Here is a 21,931-nt window from a genome sequence, read left to right on the forward strand (position 1 = left end):
GAATACAGTAAGCTGATAAAATGTATTGTGTCTAGAGGCATCGTTTTAAGTGGTCCTGGTTGGTGCTCTGATACCTGCAAAAGCAGATAAGTGTAGTAGGCTTTTTAATATGACATCTTGCCTGTATTTACACGATATTATATAAACATCTTGTGTTACATAAACGTCTTGTGGCAAAATGTCATATAAAGTGGTCCTGCTGTCAGCCAGGACTACTTAAAGTGATACTTCTAGAGGTAATGCATTTTACCGGTTTACTGTACTCTTGAATCAAGAGAGATATGAAGATATGTACTGCATCAAGATGTACATAACAGCTGAAATCAATATATTTATATAACATCTTGTCACTATCTCTTCTGCAACTTTTTGTAACTCTTTAAAACATTTACATCTCTTGGCCTCTTCTCCAGTCATGTCACATCTTCTCCCTGATGTGATTCTGTTCTGCAAGATACAGTCTGTCAGCTTCTGCAAATGGAGCTGAGCCAGACAATGTGCATATTTCCACAGGACAACTCCTCAAAGATAGTTCAGTAAGCAGCACTCCTGTGCCCAACTGGCCCCACATTCTGGAAGAGTTTTCTTTCAGAGAATTCTGGTGCCCAGTGCTTTTAACCAACAATGTGTATCTTCCTCATTTTGACTATTTCTTAGCATTTTTCTAGTAGGCAAAAAAAAAGTTTAGTGTAGTGGTATATTTCTGTACATAGATATTTAAGAAGCCCTAAGGCACAAGTTTTCAAACTGATGTTCAATGCTAGTCTACATATGTTCTTCAAACAGCAGAATCACGTAATCCTTAACCTGTCTTTTGCGTGTAGTTCATTGGTTTTAAGATTAGGAAAGAAGCTTGAGATGCCATCATGTAGGTATTTTTTTTCTTTGTATGACTCAGAATCCTAATTCTGCCATATTAGTCACATTTTAGGATAAACAAATCTGATAGCCTCTAGATTCCACTTGGGAAGCCAGTTCTGCTTTGTGTCATACTGCTGATCTCTCCCGATGGCGCTTAGCTTCTTGTTTAGTATTTGTATAGTACCTTGGTTACACAAAGTGAGGCAAAGCCTTCAGAGCTAAGCTGTATTATCTTCTTTTTATATTTGTGTGGGGGAGAATGGCCATGCAACAGTGATGGCTAGGTTCGGGTTAGCCTCAAGAAGGCAGCTGAAATTTTCAGTATGTTGAAAGTAAAAATACCGGCTGCTTATGCATGCTAGTATTTCTTATCTAGCCTGCCCTTATGCTGTCAACAATGGTGGGAAATTTCTTTTAGAATTTTTTGAATGTGCCAGGAGAAGAATGAGTACAGTAGAGTCAGTACACAAACTTGTTTTTCATCCTGATTTGACTTCCACAAAATCCTGTTATGGGAACTGTATAGTCATGGGTGATAGGGGAGACATTACTGTGGATCAGAAACCTGTTTTCTGTCTCAGATGAGGGAAGGCACAAAAAAGGTTGAGCTTTCTTAATAATTTGGAAAAAGAGAGGAGGAGGAAATATCTAGCTGGCACAAAATTATTTAGGGTTATAAAGAAATAAGCAGCAAGGAACTTAATTAAGCTATAGAAACAGGAAATGTGAAGATACTAACCGGTGTTTATAAACTGAATGTGCAGAGTAGCTTGAGCTGCTTTTTTGGTTTATGTTGTTTTTTTTGATTCATTTGTTAATTAAGAAAAAAGACGGGGCAGTTCTGTGATCTGTGGGGATTACCGAAGTCTCTGTAGCAAGAATTTAAAAAGGAAACAGTCTGGATAAGGATGACATGGCAAATATATTGTAATGCTGTTACATTAATCAGTGCTGAAAGTCTGAGTATGTATTTATTAATGGTTGGGTGATGTCAGGAGATAAGTATGGTGAAATACCCATAGGAAATACTGAAAAATATTAGGAAGATAGTTTCTTGTTACCTTTTCTCATCATACAGGAGCTCGTAGAGAAGTTTGGCTTTTAGGTATATAACCTAAGTGACCTCAGATTGAAGGATGATACTTCTTAATTTTGTCATTTTCTCCTCCCACAGGGCAATATCAGCGGGTAAATGTTCCTGAAGACCAAGCAGACAAGTTGGTCCTTGCAAACTGGGGTCTTCCCAGAGCAGTTCTAGAGAAATACCACAGCCTGGGAGTAGTACAGATGTTTGAATGGCAAGCAGAATGCCTAATGCTTGGACAAGTTCTGGAAGGGAAGAACCTAGTTTACTCAGGTATGCAAACATCTGACAAAACCAGTCCCCCCTAACTTTCCCAGTGCCATTTACAAGAACACATCGGTGCTGTTCTGGCAGATAAAAAGGTCAAGTTCCTCTTTTTTTATGAAGAGACCCCATTAAGACCTGTTCCATTGCTGTACCTCAGACCTGACTTGATGGACTTCTTTTTGGATGGGAAGAGAGACATTTTTTCCTATTTTCTCTGTTAATTGTCCTTTAGAAACTGATAATTAGGAGTCAGTTAATGATGGGACTCTCTTTTTTATTACAGGCTATGTCAACCAGGAACTGAATGATAACAGAAATATCACATATAAATACCTTTGAAAATTTTATTTACTATTGAATTTTTTCAGTCCCTTTATCATTTCTCTTCACCTAGTGTATGGGGGAGGGGTGGGTGCAGAAGGAGAAGTAGGACTGGTGGACCAGAAATCTGTGGGATATGATAGCTTGCGTGTCTGCTCTCCATGGGAAGAAGGTAGTAAAACACCACTGGGAGGATGAAGGACTTAGAAGAGGGGTGGGTGATTTTCTTAGGCTTGTATTTGAGTTGTATTTACTTGGTTCCAGAAGACTTTGAGCCTGATTGCTGGTGTCTCCTGGTATGTGGCATCTCCTCTATGGTTTTCTGTGGATGGTAGATGGCAAACAGCAATGCTCACCAAACAGCAGGAGTTGATATATTTATGGGCTAGGTCAGTAAGGCAGTGGCTGAGCTCTCCTGTCCGACCGAGAGACTGTATTGCGTGGGTTTTATTGTTTGTTCATTTGGGTTTTTTCCCCCTTGCTGATCTCTGAGCTGCTGTTGCTTCTGGAGCAGAAATGAGAACACAAGGCTTGGCAGTACAATGGAAGAGACCAGAGAATAAATAATTTGCAGTCTTCTTGACCCTTTATGGGGTTAACTGCAAATGGGGTTGTTGCTGTGGGAGAGTGGCATCGGTTGAAGAGTCCTGCCCCAATTTATGCAGTAACTGCTTTCTATGCTAGCTTTATGATAAGCCCTCTTATGTTTTTTTTTAATCTTTAAAAATTAATAAAAAAAACCCCACCAAAACACAAACACAACAACTTTTTAATTTTTTTTTTTCTCTTTTTTTACCTTCCCCTCAGCTCCTACCAGTGCTGGAAAGACTCTTGTTGCAGAATTGCTCATTTTGAAGCGAGTCTTGGAGACTCGTAAGAAAGCTCTTCTCATCCTTCCCTTTGTCTCTGTGGCCAAGGAGAAAAAATGTTATCTGCAGGTAAGTAGCATTCAAGGAGGGCAAATGTTTGGGTTGTATTTGTTGGGTCACATTTTTTTTAACAGTTAGAGTTTTTGCATTTATTTGAGGAAAAAAAATAATTGCGGAGTTGTTTCAAAAAGGATTTGTAGATAATTTAAAATTTGCTCTCGTTATAAGTTGGAGATTAAAAATTGAAAGTTTTAACCAAAAAGGGAAACTTGGAAAAATTTTGAGGAGTTGACTTTTAAGGCATTGTTACTTGCATCTAATCACAGATTTTATAATATACAAACTTTAAAGCAATTTTCTAATTAGAGATTGTATTTGAAAAACTACAAATAGGAAGGTGTCAACATTATCTGAAAGAATATAAGGATATTTTAGCTTTCCTTAGGGTGTTCCACCAGAATTTTGTGCCTTTGGTTTCACTTTGCTGGAAATTTGTTCTGACAGAATGTGATTATGTCTTGGCTTCCTCACCCCAGCTATTTAAAAACAAAATTACTGGAACTGAATGATCACAGAAATGTGACATATAAAAATACCTTTGAAAATTTTATTTACTATTGAATTTTTTCAGTTCCTGGAACAGTCTTTTTAAAATAAATATATTTTTTTCTTGAAAGACTTTTCATATCACACACTTTTTTCTGTTAGCCAATATGTCAAAGTAAAAACAACTTCTGAAAACAAACACAAAACCAGCCAGTGTTTTTGTTATAGTTTCTGACATTAAAGACATTTTGGGTGTTAATAAACTGAGATGGTATTTTAACCTTGCGAATTGCTGGGAAGTGCTACAGTCTGAGTGCAAAAGCTACTTTGTAGTGATAATGGAGACATGCTTTTGCTTTAATCTTGTAAATCTGGAGGATAGTGATGTTGTGTTCTGCAACTCCTGGCCTAAGGTTTGGTTGTAGCTGCACATACTTGAAATCATATGGTATCCTACCCACCTGGTTGAAACATTTGTACCTTTTGTTAATGCAATGTGAAATGTGCTGAAGTGCTGGCACGGCAGTAATAAGCCGTGGAAGAAAGGAAGCAGTTCTTGACTTTCAGTGGGAGATGTGACATCTTTGTGTTTGCGGTTCTACATTTGAATTTTGCCCAGGATTGCTCAGGAGCAAGGCTTCTTTCCACATAACTGACTGGTATTATAAACTGTTGCACTGTGTGTTCTCTAACCTTATTAATAGTAAATGTTTTTATACAAAATGTTGTCCCCATCTCTTACTTATGTACACTATATCCTACAATGTTTTCTGTGTGGCTTCTGCTTTGGAAATAAAAAAGTGATAGTGAAAAAAAAGTAGCAGTATGTGGCTGAGCTATGGCTTTAGTCTGATTAATTTGCATTATAAGTACTAGGAATTGTGGTTGTAGGATGCAGGCTTTTATGTGATTCCAGCAGGCATTGGTCAGAATTTGGTGTTGTAACCTTGGCATGACATTCTGTATCCTTGGAAAACAGGCGCTGTTTCAGGAGGTGGATGTGAGAGTTGAAGGCTACATGGGAAGCATGGTTCCTGCTGGACGTTTCTCTGCCCTGGATGTTGCTGTCTGCACCATTGAGAAAGCCAACGGTCTAATCAATAGGCTAATAGAAGAGAATAAAATGGACTCACTGGGTAAAACACTAAGGCTTGAGCATTGCGGGGATGAGGTTTATTACATACTCTGAGTACATGTGAAATCATGGTATACTTTGTACTTGCTCAGTTCTGCATGGGACAGACATGCCATATAAGAAAATCGAGCAATTTTTCTTCCTCCAGAGCACCTCTGATTGGGATTTAGGAGGGCAGTCAGGACTATTCTACGTAGCTCAACAGCTGGGGTGAGTAGGTAGAAGCTGCAAGTTTCAGTTTATGGATGACAATCCCTGAACAGTGTTTGGCTGCAATAAGCGGTGATACCCATAGCTAGAAAATGTCTTCTAGTTAATGACTTCAAGTTAAAGGCCTATGATATGTTTGAGTTCAAGAATGTATGCATGCTTATTTGTTTTGGACAGAGATTGTGGCATCCGTGGTTGATCTTCACTTAGTTCAAGGAAGAACAGGAATTGTGTTGGGTGCTCATCTGTGTCCAGATGAGTGGAATGAATATATAGAGCGCCTCTGGGTAGGCACGGTGACTGGGAGGGCTGTGACATTCATTTGTCGCTTGTAGTTTGCTCAGAAGCCTTCTGTCCTTGTAATGTAGACTTCTGGGTCACCGTGGCCCTGATGGCCACTAGATAATGGTAGTATTCATTTAGTGTTTGGGAGGACATAAAAAACCTGAAGAAGCCCTATGCTTCCAGTGCATGCTTGGAGATAGATATGTTTTCCTAGGCCATTTGTTATTCTCTTTGTTTCCCTGCTCAGAAAAGCTATAACCAGTTATTTTTTATACTATAATTCCTCCCATCTTCACTCTGGCTTGTAACATAGCTGATTGCTATTTTAAGAATATAAAAATTGGAAAGCTAGAGGAATATCAAACTACTCTGAGACCTCTACTTATGAAACTGCTGTTCCATGTGCATCTGCTGTCTTAATGTTCTGCAGCATTGTTTACCAGAAGAGTTTCTTAAATGCAGGAGAGGATAAGCGAAATGAAACCTTGCAGTTTTTTTTCCAGAGTGTGAGATCATGAGATAACACATTCACACCTGGATCTATAGGAGCTGGATCACCATGAATGCTTTAGACTGCCAGTGGGCTGGAGGATGAGCGGATGACTGTTTTTGTGCAGCATTTTAAGCTCATCCAAATTGAGGCTCCTGCAGTCCAGCCTGACTCTTGAATGTATATCTTCATCCCTTCCCTTGCAAGAGAACTGGCGATCATGCCATTAGTTATTTCAATATATAGCTACTTAGTTTAGGGGTTTTTTGTTTGTTTTAAACAAGGTTCATTTGACCACACTGTATGAGCTGTGTTGCCAGCATAAGGCAGAGTGGGGTCATGATGTTCATATTTATGTTGGCTTGGGTGTCTTGTAAGCATACTCAATATACTAAAATGTATTATTTAATGATATAATCTTTCAGAAGCCAGAGATATGCCAAATCCCTTTGGTTGTTACTTCCATTCCATCCCTACATTTTGTTGATGAATGTACCTGAGAAGAGTCATATAAGTATAACCAGCCAAGTGATTACAGGATTAGAGTTTGAATATGTGTCCTCCTTAAAGCAGGTTTTTCTTTTACCATTTGAAAACACCTTTGCTGCAACCCTCTGTTTCTCTTGTGCCCCGATATGACCGTATAACTGAAATAAGGGTATTTTTTTCCCTTATATGCTTATTTGAAATTAATTTCTGAAATTAAATTTGAGTTAAAAAATAGTCTTTAAAGTAAGAAATGGACAAGTTTTCCATTTCGAGATAGATCTTCGTAAAAGCTGCAAAATATGGGCATGAGCTGAAAATGCCAGTTTAATTGTCACTTAAAAAAAGCTTGTCTGAAACTGCAATATTGTACCTCATTTTCTAATTAATTCTAAATTTAGACCAGTTCGTAATTAGGGTGTTTTATCTTTTGAGATGAGTTATTGGGAGATGACTGCAATTCTGGCTGGATTCCATCTCAAGCTTGAGTTGTTACTTTTGTTCATGTCAACCCCCTGCTGATAGCTCATGTAACTTTTTGAAATTGTTGAGAGAAAACTCAAATCCTCTGCCTGGCAGAGCTCTAGCTGCTGTCTGAAGCGGTTAAAAGCAATTTTGTGTTGCTAATTATTATATAATGTGTGTTAGTTTAGAGCATCCAGGTACGCAAGAGATCATATTCCTCTTGTTGTTCAGACTCTTGATACCAATGCTAAAGAAATATTTAGGAAAGCGAATTAGAGAAGAATCTACTGCTTTCTTGAAGTGTCATCTGGGAATGGATTTGTAAAGTGCTGTTGTGATACTTAACTTGTTTCTTTTCTTAAATTTAAACTTGAAATTAAAAAAATTACTAGTTTCATTGTATTAAAAAAAAAATAAAATCCTCCCTGCCTCTCATTCCAAACTCTTTAGTTTTAAGGAGGATGTGGACTTAAAGCACCCAAGTTATTCTGAAGTAAATACGTATGATAGATCTCAGGTACTTTTTAGTATTTTTTTTTCAGCAGTCTTCTTCACCTAACTTGCAGGCATAAAGAGAAGACTGAGGCTAGCCTGATTTTCAGTAGCAATGCAGTATGACAAAATTCTCGCCCCAGTTGCACTCCTGAGCTTGTTGCTGAGTAGAAAATATCATTGCACGCCGGGACCTGTACTTCTTCATGGTTGCAATTCCATTTTAAGATGAGGGTAGCTTTGTGAAAAATACTGGTTGCCTGATTGCTCCCGCTGTGTTATCCCAATGGGTGTGTTGTGAGCGCTGCCTGAAGAGAGGAGAGCACGGCGCACGCGTGACAGTCAGGTCTCAGCAGCTTGCAGACTGCCAGGGCAATACAGTACGTGGGCTTAGCATGGGTTTAAATACGTATTACAGCCAAGTAGCAGCAGAAGATATATAACACATGGCCCATACAACAGTTAGTGGCATTCCCTGTGCTTTGACCTGCAGGTGCCAGTTCTGTGCTTTGTTGCAGGAAGCAAAATGTGCTGCTGCTTGGCACAAAGACTGGAAAGGTAGCTTGTCTGAATTTTACTTTGGTGGATATCTGATTAAACTGCCCTGTCTCAGCTGCTGGAATAATTCAGACAGACTGTTGTATGGGGAAGCAGGAAGAAGTTTTTTCTGATAGCTGAATAAAAATGTATTTGGTGACCAATGAATTACCATTTTTTACAAGCAAACACAGAATAGAGGAAGTACAGGCAGATAGAGGAACTGATGGGTGGGAGTTTGTAAAAGAGGCTGATGAAGCAGTGCAGCACTCTTCTAACTTAAGTGGCTTGAAACAGAAGCGGCGAAAAAACAGACGGAGAGAGAAGGAACAAACGTAGGAAGGAGAGAAAAAAAATGAGAAGGAAAAATAACATTGAAACAGATAATATAAGGTCACATTTGCCCTTAAGCTCCTGCTATTTTAGTTGTACCAGGAAGATATTACATAGCTGCACCAAAGCAGGAAAAAAAATCCACAGCAGCAGAACTAATGAAGCCTGGTGTCCCCTGTGCTTTGCTTTTTTTGTTTAACCTTGCTTCAGCCTCCCCTGTGATCCTGTCAGCTGGCCAGAAGGAGTACAGACTGCTGCTAGTTGGGATGTGTGCAGGAGGTGCACTGGATGGCCGAGTTGTTGTGGCTCTGTGTTTTCTCCTCAGGGGAGACTCTAATCTGCTCTGTTGTCTCCAGCTGCTGATATTCAGAAAGCTTTTTAGACATTATTATTTTCAGTATTTCTACACTTCTTACAAATTTGATGGAGGTGGCTCATAGATTAAAAAGTCATTTGCAGGGAGTAGGATGACAACAGAGCAATCATGTAATGATTTCTTTCATTAGAAAGCCAAAGCTAAATAGTAGAGCTCATTCAAGTTTGGTTAGTGGGAAAAGATGCAACAGGAAGCAGGCTATGCCAGTGTAATTACATCTGCTCTAGGTTTTTTTTCTGACATTACCGTATTAGTAAGGAGTGATGTTTTTAACTAAGACAGTGATGTCAGCAAAGCCTTTGACTAGTTTATTTGGGTGCTGGAATGTTCCTTTCCAGATACTCTGGATCACAGAATAAAATATCAGGTTGGAAGGGAGAACAAGGATCATGTGGTCCAACCTTTCTTGGCAAACGCACAGTCTAGACAAGATGTCCCAGCATCCTGTCCAGCTGAGTCTTAAAAGTGTCCAATGTTGGGGAATCCACCACTTCCCTGAGGAGATTATTCCAATAGCTGATTGTTCTCATAATGGAATATTTCCCCCTTGTGTCCAATTGGAATGCCCCAAGGAGTAACTTGTACCCATTGTCCCTCATCTTTTCCATGTGACTCATTGTAAAAAGAGAGTCTCCATCTTCTTTGTAGCCACTCTTTAAACACTGGTACATGGTGATAAGGTCTCTCCTAAGCCTCCTTTTCTCAAGGCTGAACAAACCCCATTCTCTCACCATTTTCTCATATGGTGGCTTTCCGGTCCTTTGATCATCTTTGTGGCCCTTTTCTGGACCTTCTCCAGCCTGTCCACATCTTTTTTGTGTAGCAGGGACCAAAACTGAACACAGCTGTGGCCTGACAAGCACTGAGAAGAGCAGGATAATGACTTTCTTGTCTCTGCTGGTGATGCCCTTGCTAAAGCAGCCCAGCATCCTGTTGGCTTTCTTTGCCACAGCAGCTCGCTGTTCACTCATGTTGAGCTGCTTGTCCTCCAGGACCCCCAGGTCCCTGTCCACAGAGCTGCTCCACAGCTAGGTAGATCTCAGCTTGTGCTGCACTCCTGGATTATGTTTTCCCACATGTAAGACCTTACACTGTTACAGTATAGATGCTGCAATACTGTTTCGTGTGCTGGCCAGACTAACAACTCAGCCTATTTATTTTTATTGTTGAAAAGCTGATTGCGTGTGTGTGAAGTTGTGGGCAGTGTGAAATGTCATGACATTGTCATGATTTGTCTCTCAGAGGGATCAGTGGCAGAAGGAAGCCATAGTAGTGTTGGAAAGCACAGCTGGATTTGCGAATATAATTTTCAGTTCATCATGTGGAATATGAAAGGATTGAGGCTATCTGTTCTTAGTTTGGAGTTTTGACAGATATAACCCGAGTGCTTCTCTTTATCAGGAGTGGTGGTTGTGGATGAGTTGCACATGCTGGGAGACTCTCATCGAGGATATCTGCTGGAACTCCTTCTGACCAAAGTTAGATATGTTACAGCGAAGGCTGCAAAACGGTGGGTAGACCAGGATGTTTATCTTCTGATGCTAAATTATGGCAGCTCTAAATGTTTTGTTCTATGGGCGACTGGAAATTTGGGTTACCTCCAGGGTTTTTATGAGAGTGATGACCTAGACTATTTTGGTTATTAAGGTCTCATCATACTACCTCTCAGATGCCTGCTGTTGTAGTCAAAACCTCTTTTCCTCATGGTTTTCAATTTGTGTGCTACCATGGGATTCATTCCCTCAGGAAAAGAAATAAGGCTGAAGTTTTCATTTACTTTTTTAGCCTATTTGAATTTTTAAAAAACTTTGATTGTTCTTTTTTTTCTTTTCTTTTCTTTTCTTTTTTTTTTTTCCTAGCAGACTTGCTCTGCTTAATTTTGCAGTGTTTCATGGAACAGGGTATTTATGCTACTGAAATGTTCAGGTATTGTGGAAGACTGAGCATGCTGTTAACTTGTCGATGGTGAATTGATCAGAAGACAGGACGTGCCAGTAGCCTACTTGGTTAGCATTGGTCAGGGTGATATGTGGTTTTCCTTATAACATGTGATAGCCTGGTGGTTGCATGGTTTCTTGGCTGTAGCACAAATGATTGGACACTGGGGAACAGATCAGATGTTTCAGAAGAATTTTGGAGGCTTTTAAAAATTCATTATCTAGATCCCCAGCACCAAACTGTTCAGTGGCTCCACAGTGCTTGAAACAGACAAACGCAAATGGAGTAGATCGTGTATTGATCTTCTTAATCTTTATTGGTGGTGCTGAGAGAAGAGTCAAAATCAACTGTTCCCTCAGCACCAGAAGCCAGATTTTGCCAGTTTGCTGCTTCCTGTCTTGTGAGTCATACCAGTGCTGGGCTAAGCACAGGCTACCTCTTTAGTCCTGAGGGAAGTGCCCTTTCTACATTCGCTTTCCACTGGACATTTTACTCATATTTCCAGGATCCAGCAGTGTTCTGGCTTTAATCCCCTCTGACTTTTCCTCATATTCTCCCTGTAAGTCCTGGAAGCCAGTGTCAGAGCAGCATGAGTGGCATTGCCACTCCTTTTACCTTGGCTTGTCATGTAGCTGCACCACAGGTACGGGTCCACTCTCTGCTTTCTGCCCTTGCATTGAAGAAGCAGCAAAGAAACAACATCTGTCAGGGAAAAGGGGACAGATGCATCAAGGAGTATTCCTCGGAAGACACAGTACTTCAGCCTTCACCATATGGGCGCTAGGGCCTAGATTCTCCATCTCTCCATCATAGTCAAGTTGACAGTTACTGACATGAAGGAGGTGGCTACCATATTTGTTTTGGAATCCACTTGAGATTCCTAGAGTTGAAGACCACATTTTCTTTCAAATGTCCTCCCAAGTCTGCCATTTTTTTTTTTTTCTATTACTTAATGGGAGCCCCTTGATCCAGATCCTTTCAACATTATCCAGCCTGACCAATTATCAGAATGACCAGTGCTTTGAAGAGCTTTTTAACTGGTTAGCTGGGTGTCCCGCTGAAGTATAAGGCTGTGTCTTTGCATCGAGAGAATGTTCTCTGATGGCCATCGCCAGTGTGAGTACCCTCGCTTCTCTGTGACAGTTTTGCACACACAGCCAAAATTCTGAAGCAGATTTTTCTCCTCCCCAGTCAAAGAGTGTGTTGTGGAGCTGGAACTTTTTTAATCTTTGAAGGTCAAAAGTTGCTTTAGGGGGAAAAATCTGCAACCTAAATGGCAGACCTGTAGTAGCAAATGCTTGAAGAGTTTGGATAATAGAGTCTGTCTCTCCACATCTTCCTTATTTCTGTCTTGTCAGTGACCAGCCTTTTTTACTTCAGCTTCTAGGTAGTCTTGCTTTCTCTGTCTTGTCTTTGCCAAGATTACTAGGATCTTCTAGGAAGGTTCAGGCTGTTTCTGAGCTCACATTGATTTGTCAGACCTTTTTATTTTTTAAAGTCTCAATTTGTGGCTCAGCACAACGCAAATGAGTAGTTTTCCAAATGGAGGCTTAGGAGCATTAAAAAACCCCTATTGTGTGGATGTAAAAGCCTGAATTAAAATATACATTTGGATATCTAAATTAACGGTTTGCATTTTCAGGTCTGTTAAGAGTCCATTACTTCTTACTGCCTTTAGTGGAAGCTGCTGTTTAGCACTTTGAGAACTGAAGCTGTTTTCTTCTTTGCTGAGCTAAGGACTTTTGTTCCCAACTCTAGGAAGATGTTAGTCTAGTATTATTTGTCCTGAAATTGAAAGAAATGGAAGTGTTTCAAGAAAGGCATTTAAACTTAGAAAGACTGCAGTGGAGACTGAACCATTCCTTTATTTCCATATTTTTGTTAATGGCAAAGAAATAGTTGATTTATTTGTTTGTTTTCAGTTTCTCCAAATATGCAGTCAGTTTATGGCTATTGTACCTAAAGAAGCTTAAAGTTTACGTTCAAAGTGGTAAAAAGTTGAATTATCTTGTTATCAATGCATAAACTGACATTGTGTTTGCTAGGAGTACAGTGTGGCTTGTTTCTTTGTCAAGAAGTTGAAAAAAAAAAACCTTTGCACTTTAGACACTAGAAGTAGATTGAATTAGTTTTTCTAAATCCTGTTTTCCCGAACAGTAGCCTGTGTTGTCACTAACTTTCATTTTCTTTTAACCACTTCCAGACAGGCGAAGATGACCAGTCCCAGTTTTGGTGGGATACAGATAGTTGGCATGAGTGCTACCCTCCCTAACTTGGGGCTCCTAGCCTCATGGTTAGATGCAGAGCTATACTGCACGGATTTTCGCCCTGTGCCCCTCAAGGAGTGGGTGAAAATTGGCAGCAACATTTATGACTCCTCCATGAATTTAGTGCGAGAATTCCAGCCCAAGCTTCAGCTGAAGGTAACAAAACTCTGAGCAGCAGTTTTGGGGTAACACCTTTTGTACAGCTAAAGTTAAAGAAACAGCTCCTGGTATGATTTTAATTTCTTTTTAAAAGATAACATTCCCGACTTTGTTGTTTATATCATAGCTTGTATGCTTAAACTGAGCACAGGGTTTTTTTTTAGTCTTCTATTGATTTAAACAAAAACCAAACGAAAACACACTGATGTGTTGAAGTTTCTTGAATCTGACTTGAAGAAAAAGTTGACTTTGCAGTTATCTTGTTTCTGTACACTTGATAGCTATAAAGAGTTTAATTCTCCCCTTACCCATCACCCTATCTTGTGCCCTGGAATCTACTTCACTTTCATAAATAAAGGTGTTTCCTGGTTAGGCCAAGGAATTTGCATTAATTGTTGGGAGAATATATTTGCATTAAAATCTGGTATTGAACCTGCTGATGTTAAACTGCTCAATGATCTAATTTTGTTGGTGATCAGAAGGCAGATATCCATCCTGATTCTTCTGAATCTATTTTCAATTTTTAGTTCTTTTGCTCACTTGAAAAGGATATGAAAAGTTAAGGGTAATGTACTATAATGGTTTGGAAGAACCAAATGGATAGGAATGGCAAATTTGCACTTTTTACTTGTAGGTTCCTGTTCTGTGGAAACTTTGAAGGATCCTTCCAATCCTTTCAACCACTCTATGTAGTACTACTGTAGCAGTTGGACAGTATGGCCTGAATACCAGCAGTATTTTGGAGCATTTTGCGACCAGTTCTCATTGTGCACAAACATTCTGTTGTCAGTAGAAAGGTGCCACAGCAAAGAAAGAAAAAGGATCCTTGAAACAAAGTTCAGTTTTTGTGACAAGAATATCTGGAAGCTTGCTCCTGTGCGGTCATACTGAGAAGGTGATGTTGTATCTCCTTTTCTGGATATTTTTAAGTAGTTGCTCTGGATAGGTACTATCCAGAGAGAAAGAACTAAACTGGACTTATGACTCAACAGTTAAGGGAGTTGGCTTATTTTATAAGACCAGGTGATCCTCTTGGGCTGGAAATCTGTCACTGGATCTTCAGTCTTCTGAGCCTAAAACTGGATGAGGAAAGGGAACTCGATGACATCACCACTTTTGCTGAATTTGGCTGAATCCTTACCAAGCTTTTGATGTGTATGTGCAGTTTCTGCCATTGGTCCCCTGTTTTCATTTGCATTTCAGTGCTTTTTATTTCTTGCTATATACCTGCTTTTTTCTCTTCCTCCTTTGGCTTGCTTGCTGAAAGAGAATCTGACTTAGCCAACCAAAACAGATCAGTTGCAGGAACTCTCTTAGGATCTCAAAACGAAAAAGGTAAGCTGTAAACAGTATGGTTTTGCGTGCATATCCATATAAGTATCCATAAAAGCCTTCCACTGTGCTCTGATCACCTGCAGTCTTTGGTCAGCAGTGCTTCCTGGGTGCATCTTATTGGGGATGCTCAGATTACTACATCTCATGCTTTTAGTTCGGACGTCCTAGTCGATAAGTTTTCCTTATTTGTTTTCACTTGGGGCTCTTCCTAGTTCTTCCCCACTGCTGTTAGCCATAACATGGAGATTGCAGTGATATTTTGTGTACCATGCTGCCTTCAGTCAGAAACAGATTTATGAAAAGCAAGATGTCAAGCCTTAGATTTAGTCATAGGTAGGGCTGTCCTCAACAATGTGATCATACTAGTGCTTGGGCTTCCTAAAGCAAGACAGAGTACTGTCTTCTTTGATTGCTCCTCTTTCTGACTTGAAGTAGAAGATTCCTACTGTGACACAGAAGAATGATGGCATTTACAAACCCCATTCAGTGTGAGAGTGCATTGAAAATATTTTGTCTCAATTCAGGGAGATGAAGACCATATTGTGAGCCTGTGTTATGAGACTGTTTGTGAAGGCCATTCAGTTCTGCTTTTCTGTCCATCCAAGAACTGGTGTGAGAAGCTAGCAGACATCATTGCCAGGGAATTCTACAGTTTGCAACAGTCTGAGGGTGAGAGAAGAGTAATTAATAGAAGACTGTAATATGCACAGTGCCTTTAATGAAAATTGATTTAAGAAAAACTATAAGAATGTTTTGTCTCTCAAGGTTCTTCAAAAAACTCAGCCCTTGCCCCAGTTGTTGTGGACAGAGAAGGGATTGATGAGGTTCTGGATCAGCTAAAGCGTTCTATCTCAGGCCTGGATTCTGTGCTCCAACGTACTTTGCCATGGGGAGTGGCATTTCATCATGCAGGTATTCCTGAATATCTTGGTCTTGAATTCTCTAAATCATATGGGTTCTTTTTGCTGTGGTTACCAGCAATTTACCAGTTGCTTTTTGAAGCCGTCTGTAGTTTATGATTGAATTAAAATGCTTTGAGAATCTCACAGTTAGAGGTAAACCTGAATTGTTTTATTGTGGCTGAGGAGTTTAATTCACTGACTATTACAGATCTTCTCTCTTTTGTACTGTTTAAAGCAACTTTTAAACCACAACTTTTTGTTTGCTTGTTTGGTTTGGTTTTTGTGTGTGGGTGTGTGAGCCTGAAAAATTAGCTGATTTGCAGCCCAAGCATTTTCAGATTGTCCCTAAAGCTGCCAGAGTGTTTCAGAGCAATTTTCCTCAACTTAATAGTGAAATAGATGAGTAAATAGAAGAAATATAACAAATATAACAATAAAAATAAAAAGAGCATGTGCTACGGATGCTCCTGGCTACATCTTTTGTTTGTTATTTAATAGGTAATAGTGTCACCTGTTGATCCACCGAGGGAAAGGACTGACTGAAGTGTAGCTATGTCATTGAATATGTAGGGGGAATAATTCCAAATGTTTATAGAGTGTGGATTTCTTTCTCAGGAACAAAATTGGCCTGAAGCCTATAAGGAAATGTAGAAATATACCTTCTGTAACTTAGAATGCAAATGATGAAGAAGGATTCCAGGGTCAGGATGGCAAATGACGAAATCCTAGTTCCCTACTGTGCTTGTTACATCCAGTTTTTATTTTATTTCTTTACTTATTTACTTCCAGTGTGTGTAGATATGTAGTGAATAGTTGTTCATCTTGCTACAACACATACAAGTACTTTAGAAAAGCTAGTTAATAACTATTACTGTCAATTGAATAATGAAAACTTAATGGTGAGATTTTGCTTTGCTTAGGGCTCAGAAGAAGTTAACTGAGGTAGTGGTGCGGCTCTAGTTCCTAACACTGAATGGCGAATGTACAGTTAAGTTTGTTTGTTCTTCCCCTTGCTTGACAGTAATATCGTTAGCTCTTAAATTCAGTTTCACCATTACTGGGTTTGTAAAAGTCATCTCTCCTCAGGTCTTACTTTTGATGAACGGGACATCATTGAAGGAGCCTTTCGCCAAGGCTTGATTAGAGTCCTAGCAGCAACCTCCACGCTCTCGTCTGGAGTGAATTTGCCTGCACGCCGAGTAATTATACGAACTCCCATGTTTTGTGGCAAACTGCTGGACATGCTCACTTACAAGCAGATGGCTGGAAGGGCTGGCAGGAAAGGAGTAGACACAGAGGGTAAGCAGAGGCTTTATTAACATTCTCTAAGAACGGCGTTAACCTGATTAAATCCAGGGCAGTGCTTTGCAATTAGTGACTAATCATGATGAATTCCTTTGGTATTCAGTATGATTAAGTTAATCAAGATGAATTTGTTTGGTATTAATGGAGTAAAAATTGTGATTCCCAGGGGATTCTTTTCACTGCATGAGACTTACTTTGGTATTTACATGTCAGTTACTTCAAGAACAGGCTATTTTCTTCTTTGAATTCTTGTTAAATTCTAAGGCTCGGTTTATTTGCCTTAATTTTGTGATCCCTGGTCAGTTTACTAAACTGTTTACAATTTCAGTGAGAAAGTTTATAGTAAACTCATTGGACAGACCTAAAATGTAAAAAATGTGTTTAAAGCCTACAACCACAATTTAGCAAAATCCTGTTTTGGTTTGAATTTGTTAAACTTCCACTAAACTTAACCATAACTTTTATGAATCTTGAATGTAATAATGCAACAAAGAGACAGGGAAATATGAACAGTAGTACATGCATAATATGGTGTCTTCACATGTACGGCAGCACTGATGATCCTTGTGGGTCCCTTCCAACTCAGGACATTCTGTGATTCTTTTCTATGGTTGATGTTCAACCAAATAATCCTGCCTGGAAATCTATCTTTATGGATGATGTTTGGAAGAAATGGATTACACAAATATAAAATCACAATAGAAAATAGGAAGTTCAACAGAAGTGGGAGGTGGGGTTTGCCCTACTGATGGTTTGATTGGTGCTTGCTGGAACCCTCTGTAAGTAGACTCTTCTTACATTTAACTTTCTATTTTTTGCCAGAGTAGCATAGCAACAGGGCACTTTGTGACCTATTTCTCTGTGAGATATCCCTGTGTGTTAAAGAAAGGGCAGCTGCATGCTGTATTTTGAAATTTTCCAGATTTCGTCACTTGAGTGTAGCTGGCAGGTGTAAAATTACATTATTCCTTGAAGTTTCTTTTTTTCCTCTTCTTCAAGTTACAATAATTAGAACCCTTTTTTTGACAGTTCTGATGTGACTGTGTTTTGCACAGTAAGCATTTGATTTTATGCTGATGAGCTTCATGAATGTACCATTTTTTTTTTTGACTCCACAGAGTCTTTTGGATGAGAACATAAAGCTGCATTACCAGCTGCTACTCTTTCATAGAGTAGAGAGACTAGGAGACAGCAACTTCAGCTGGAAAAAAACGCCTTGTTTGGATATGAAATTCAGGTGACAGAAGATAAATGCTGCTGGGCTGATTCCCTTACCTGCAAATACTGTAGTATTGTGTTATCTCAGGTTTCGATTGTGTTTTGTTGTTCTTGTGGGTTTTTTTTTTCCCTGATTTGATGGAAATTTAAAAACATAATTTTAGAAAATGAAATTGTATTATTTTTACATTCAGCAAAACTGTTGTGTTCCCAAGGCGAAATAGGTAAAGCTGTTCAATATTGCTGAACAAAACCTAGAAATACAATAGGGCTTTTTTTTTTTTTTTCTTTTTGCTTTCAATGGAGTTTTATGCCTAGATAGCCAGAGTATTCTGGTGTTTGTCTAGTCTGACACTGACCTGGACTTCCCCTCTCATCTGAAGTGTTCAATACGGGATCTTAGAACAGCTTTTTATTTTTTTGTCCGCTGTTTGCTAGGTTGGAGTTATTTCCTTTAAGTTCTCAGTGGGATCTTGGGAAAGGGTTTCCCCCAAGTCTTGAGCGACTGTCAGGTAATGCAGAGCCAAGTGGATACCCATCTTCTGTTAGATTTGTTATGCTGAAGAGTCAAAGATTTCAGAGGGAACTGCAGGTTACATCAGAACCCAAACATGAAATGCGTGAATGTTCTTTATTGCTAAAATCAAAATAAGATTTGCTTTGACAAAACGATGCTTACAGGCAGTTTATCTTTGGTACTCTCAGCTCTGGCAAACATACACAGTCAACAGATGTCAAAAGTTTCATGCATCCTCTGAGCACGTCTTTCATCCTGTAATTAATTTGTGTTACCATGTTTAAGTGGTTACTCACCTGTACTGCATTTGTGATATTTATTGTCATAGAATCATTTCAGTTGGAAGAGACTCTCAGGATCATTGAGTCCAATCATAACCTAACCTAAATCTAGCGCTAAATCATGTCCCTAAGAACCTTGTCTAAATGCCTTTTAAACACCTCCAGGGATGGTGACTCCACCACTTCCATGGGCAGCCTGTTCCGATGCCTGACAACCCTTTCTGTGAATAATTTTTTCCTAATATCCAATCTAAACCTCCCCTGGCACAACTTGAGGCTGTTTCCTCTTGTCCTATCACTTGGGAGAAGAGACCAATACCCATCTCGCTACAACCTCCTTTCAGGTAGTTGTAGACAGTGATAATGTCTCCCCTCAGCCTCCTTTTTTCCAGGCTAAACAGCCCCAGTTCCCTCAAACGCTTCTCAGGAGCTCCAGGCCCTTCACCAGCTTTGTCGCCCTGCTCTCAACTTTCTCTAGTATCTCAAGAGAGAGTTTATTCTGCTCATTAAATTTCATTGAAGGTGTGTTTTCATTGCCTCTGAATTTGCTAATTACTGTAGCGTTACCACAGCTACGGTTTTATCATAACTTAACATTCCTATAATCTTACTAAGATACCCACTACCAAAATTACCTTGGTGTCCAGACTACATGCGCTTAAATCTCCAGAAGTTATCATAAATGTATCATGATATTTACCGTCCAGCTAATCCAATTCTAATGCCCTCTCCTTAGTCAGAGGCAAGCTTGTCCTATGCATAATTAATTTATCCTGTGCCAACTGGCAAAGCTTCTAACTAGCTGTGTCTAGGGACCTAGGGACCTAGTTTCTCTGCAATAGCTTTGTTGAAAAAAAAATCTCCTTTGTGTGACCACTGCATTTTCCATGGGTAGTCTATTATCTCATCAAAGGAACTGGCCCATTATTTTTATTTTTGTTTCATGGCTCTGGGACCTTTTTTTGTATTGCACAGAATTTCAGTAGCTAGGGATTAACTTAACAATGTCTGATAGAGAATTTTAAGGTAAGGTATATTTAGATGTACTTTGAGTGGAACCATTCACGATACTTAAGATTTTGTGTGTGTATATATATTTATGCATATATGAAAATTCAGAGAATGAGTAGTTACTTAGATTAATAACTTTGGGTTTCTAAATTACTTTGGTTGATGTGTTACTTCATTTTGTGAGTGGAAGATGGTTGACTTAACACAAACTGTCGAAGTGCTGTGCAGCTTTTATGTTTCGTTCTTGCTTTTGAGAATCTTTTCAGTTTAATGATGAAGTGCAGAAGAAAAATTGATGTCACTGTGTATTATAGTTCCAGTCAATTCCAGAACAAGAAGCGATAACGGTTCAGCAGCAAAGCACATACAAAGAGAAGCTATGGAAGCTCTTTAGCTGATTTGGCCTGACCCCGACCAGCCTAATGGAACTTTGAAGTTTGTCCTGCTCTGAGCTTTTAGTTCTTAAGTATTATGCATCTGTGGAGTTCTTACATAGCAATGGATATACACTGTTTTAAGGTTGCAAAGGTTTTATTTTTATTTTCTTTTCTAGCTTTTTCAGAAACACGTATAGTTTTCTATTCCAATAATTTGTCCTTGATGAATTGTTACTATTACAGTGCTAAGATGCAATAGTAAGGTCGTTAATTTTTTTTTTCTTTTTTTTTTCTTTTTCTTTCCTAAAGGTGAGAGCATTTTAGTTTGCAAGCCCTCAGAAAGATCAAAAGGAACTGCTCTACTTCAAGGATCTCTCAAGCCTGTTCGCAGTTGTTTGCTTAGAAGAGAAGGTGAAGGTGTTGCTTCAAGCATGAAAAGAGCAATACTTGAGGTACAGGACATATGGAGAGGAATTAGAACTGTGCTTGCACTCTTGTAGGATCGTTTATTTGGTGATATCATCACGTTTTCTTTCATTACTTTCTTTTTCTTCTGTTTCCTCCCTTGTCAACCCAAGCAGCTTCAGAAGAATATTACTTGGTTCTGCCAGCTTACTTCAGTATTCAGCATTTTGTTTGGTAGGTTCCAGTCTCTGCTTCCTGCAGATCAGGTTGTGAGCACAGTCAAAGAAGGGTTACTATGTTTTGCTTTTGCATTTAGATCTACTCAAACCACAGGCATAATTAAGTGTGATTCTTAAACTTCTTGTATGACCTGACAGTCTTAACTGGGAGGTGCTTGGCCATCCCTGATCTCAGAGACTTTGTAGACTGAATTAGGCCATAGTGACATTTGTAGAACCTTATAGAGTACCTTATTTCCCTCCTAAACATATCTACCTCTTTTGCACAAAAATGACTAAAATTTTGTAAATACATTTTTGGTGAAAAAATAGATGTGATACCCCATTTGCTCTTTCTAGCCTGCTGTCCTCTGTAGAGTTCCTACAGGAGTAAAAAAGGACCAAAAGGATTTTATTCTACATAGGTGAGCTTATCTCCTTTTCAAAAGTTGCTTTTGGACTTGAACTGAACTTAGAGTTTTAAAATACATTTTGTTTGCTGTACTGCTTCTACTATCTTTTGTGAAAAGTGCTGTGATACTTAGCACTTAGTTGTGTTTCCATAGGTTTTGAATTTTTAGCAGACCCATGGAATTTCTAAATGCATTTTTTCTACATCAGAGCTATCTAAAAGATGGGCGTTCTTTTCTGGTGATGTTGCTTTATGACATGGAAAAAAATCCATTGAAACCATGAAAGAAAGTTTTTACTTAAACACCCTTCTATCTCAAGGAAGACACATGCATGGAAACGACTCACAAGGAGAAAGCAGTTATGTGAAAAATGAAAAACAAAATCGAATGGAAAAAAATCACTCTCAATCAGGAAAACAATGATGGGGTGTAGCATTCACATTTATTAAGATAAAACTTGAGTACGCTGAAGAGCCTTACAAGAAGTCCTCCTCTCTGGTTTGCTTTTTGTCTTCAGAAAATTACATTTTGTGTTCTAACCCTTTGAAAAGTATTTCACAGTGTTGGCTAAACAAAAACCCTAGGGCTAATCTCAAATCTAAATTGCTACTATGTGTATGCCTGCTATCAGAATGAGATTTTATAATTCATTCTTTCCCGTAGATTAGTCCTCTTACTTCTACCGAAGGTGTCTGGCTTCTTGCAAAGAAAAGGCCTTAAAGGTTGGCAGCTGTGGCAGTTGCTTTGCCTTGTGTTCCCCTCTTGTACTGGTTCTTTAAAACTTAGATATCTGATGGATCAGTCTCTTTGACTCTCTGATCTGACTTC

The 21,931-nt window shown here is 39.1% G+C and overlaps 1 protein-coding gene across 1 annotated transcript in view; it reads left to right on the forward strand.

Annotated features, from left to right (window-relative positions):
* Nucleotides 1-21,931, forward strand: part of POLQ (DNA polymerase theta) — a gene marked incomplete at both ends in the record, with an annotated part of 54,588 nt that overhangs the window by 769 nt on the left and 31,888 nt on the right. Inside the window, 9 exon segments of the mRNA XM_080352278.1 lie at nt 2,036-2,218; nt 3,341-3,471; nt 4,928-5,084; nt 10,159-10,271; nt 12,903-13,118; nt 14,981-15,125; nt 15,222-15,368; nt 16,445-16,657; nt 20,377-20,519. Of these exon segments, the coding sequence (XP_080208404.1) occupies nt 2,036-2,218; nt 3,341-3,471; nt 4,928-5,084; nt 10,159-10,271; nt 12,903-13,118; nt 14,981-15,125; nt 15,222-15,368; nt 16,445-16,657; nt 20,377-20,519 (1,448 nt within the window).

This window comes from Nesoenas mayeri, assembly GCF_963082525.1.
Source record: "Nesoenas mayeri genome assembly, chromosome: 1".
Lineage (NCBI taxonomy): Eukaryota > Metazoa > Chordata > Aves > Columbiformes > Columbidae > Nesoenas > Nesoenas mayeri.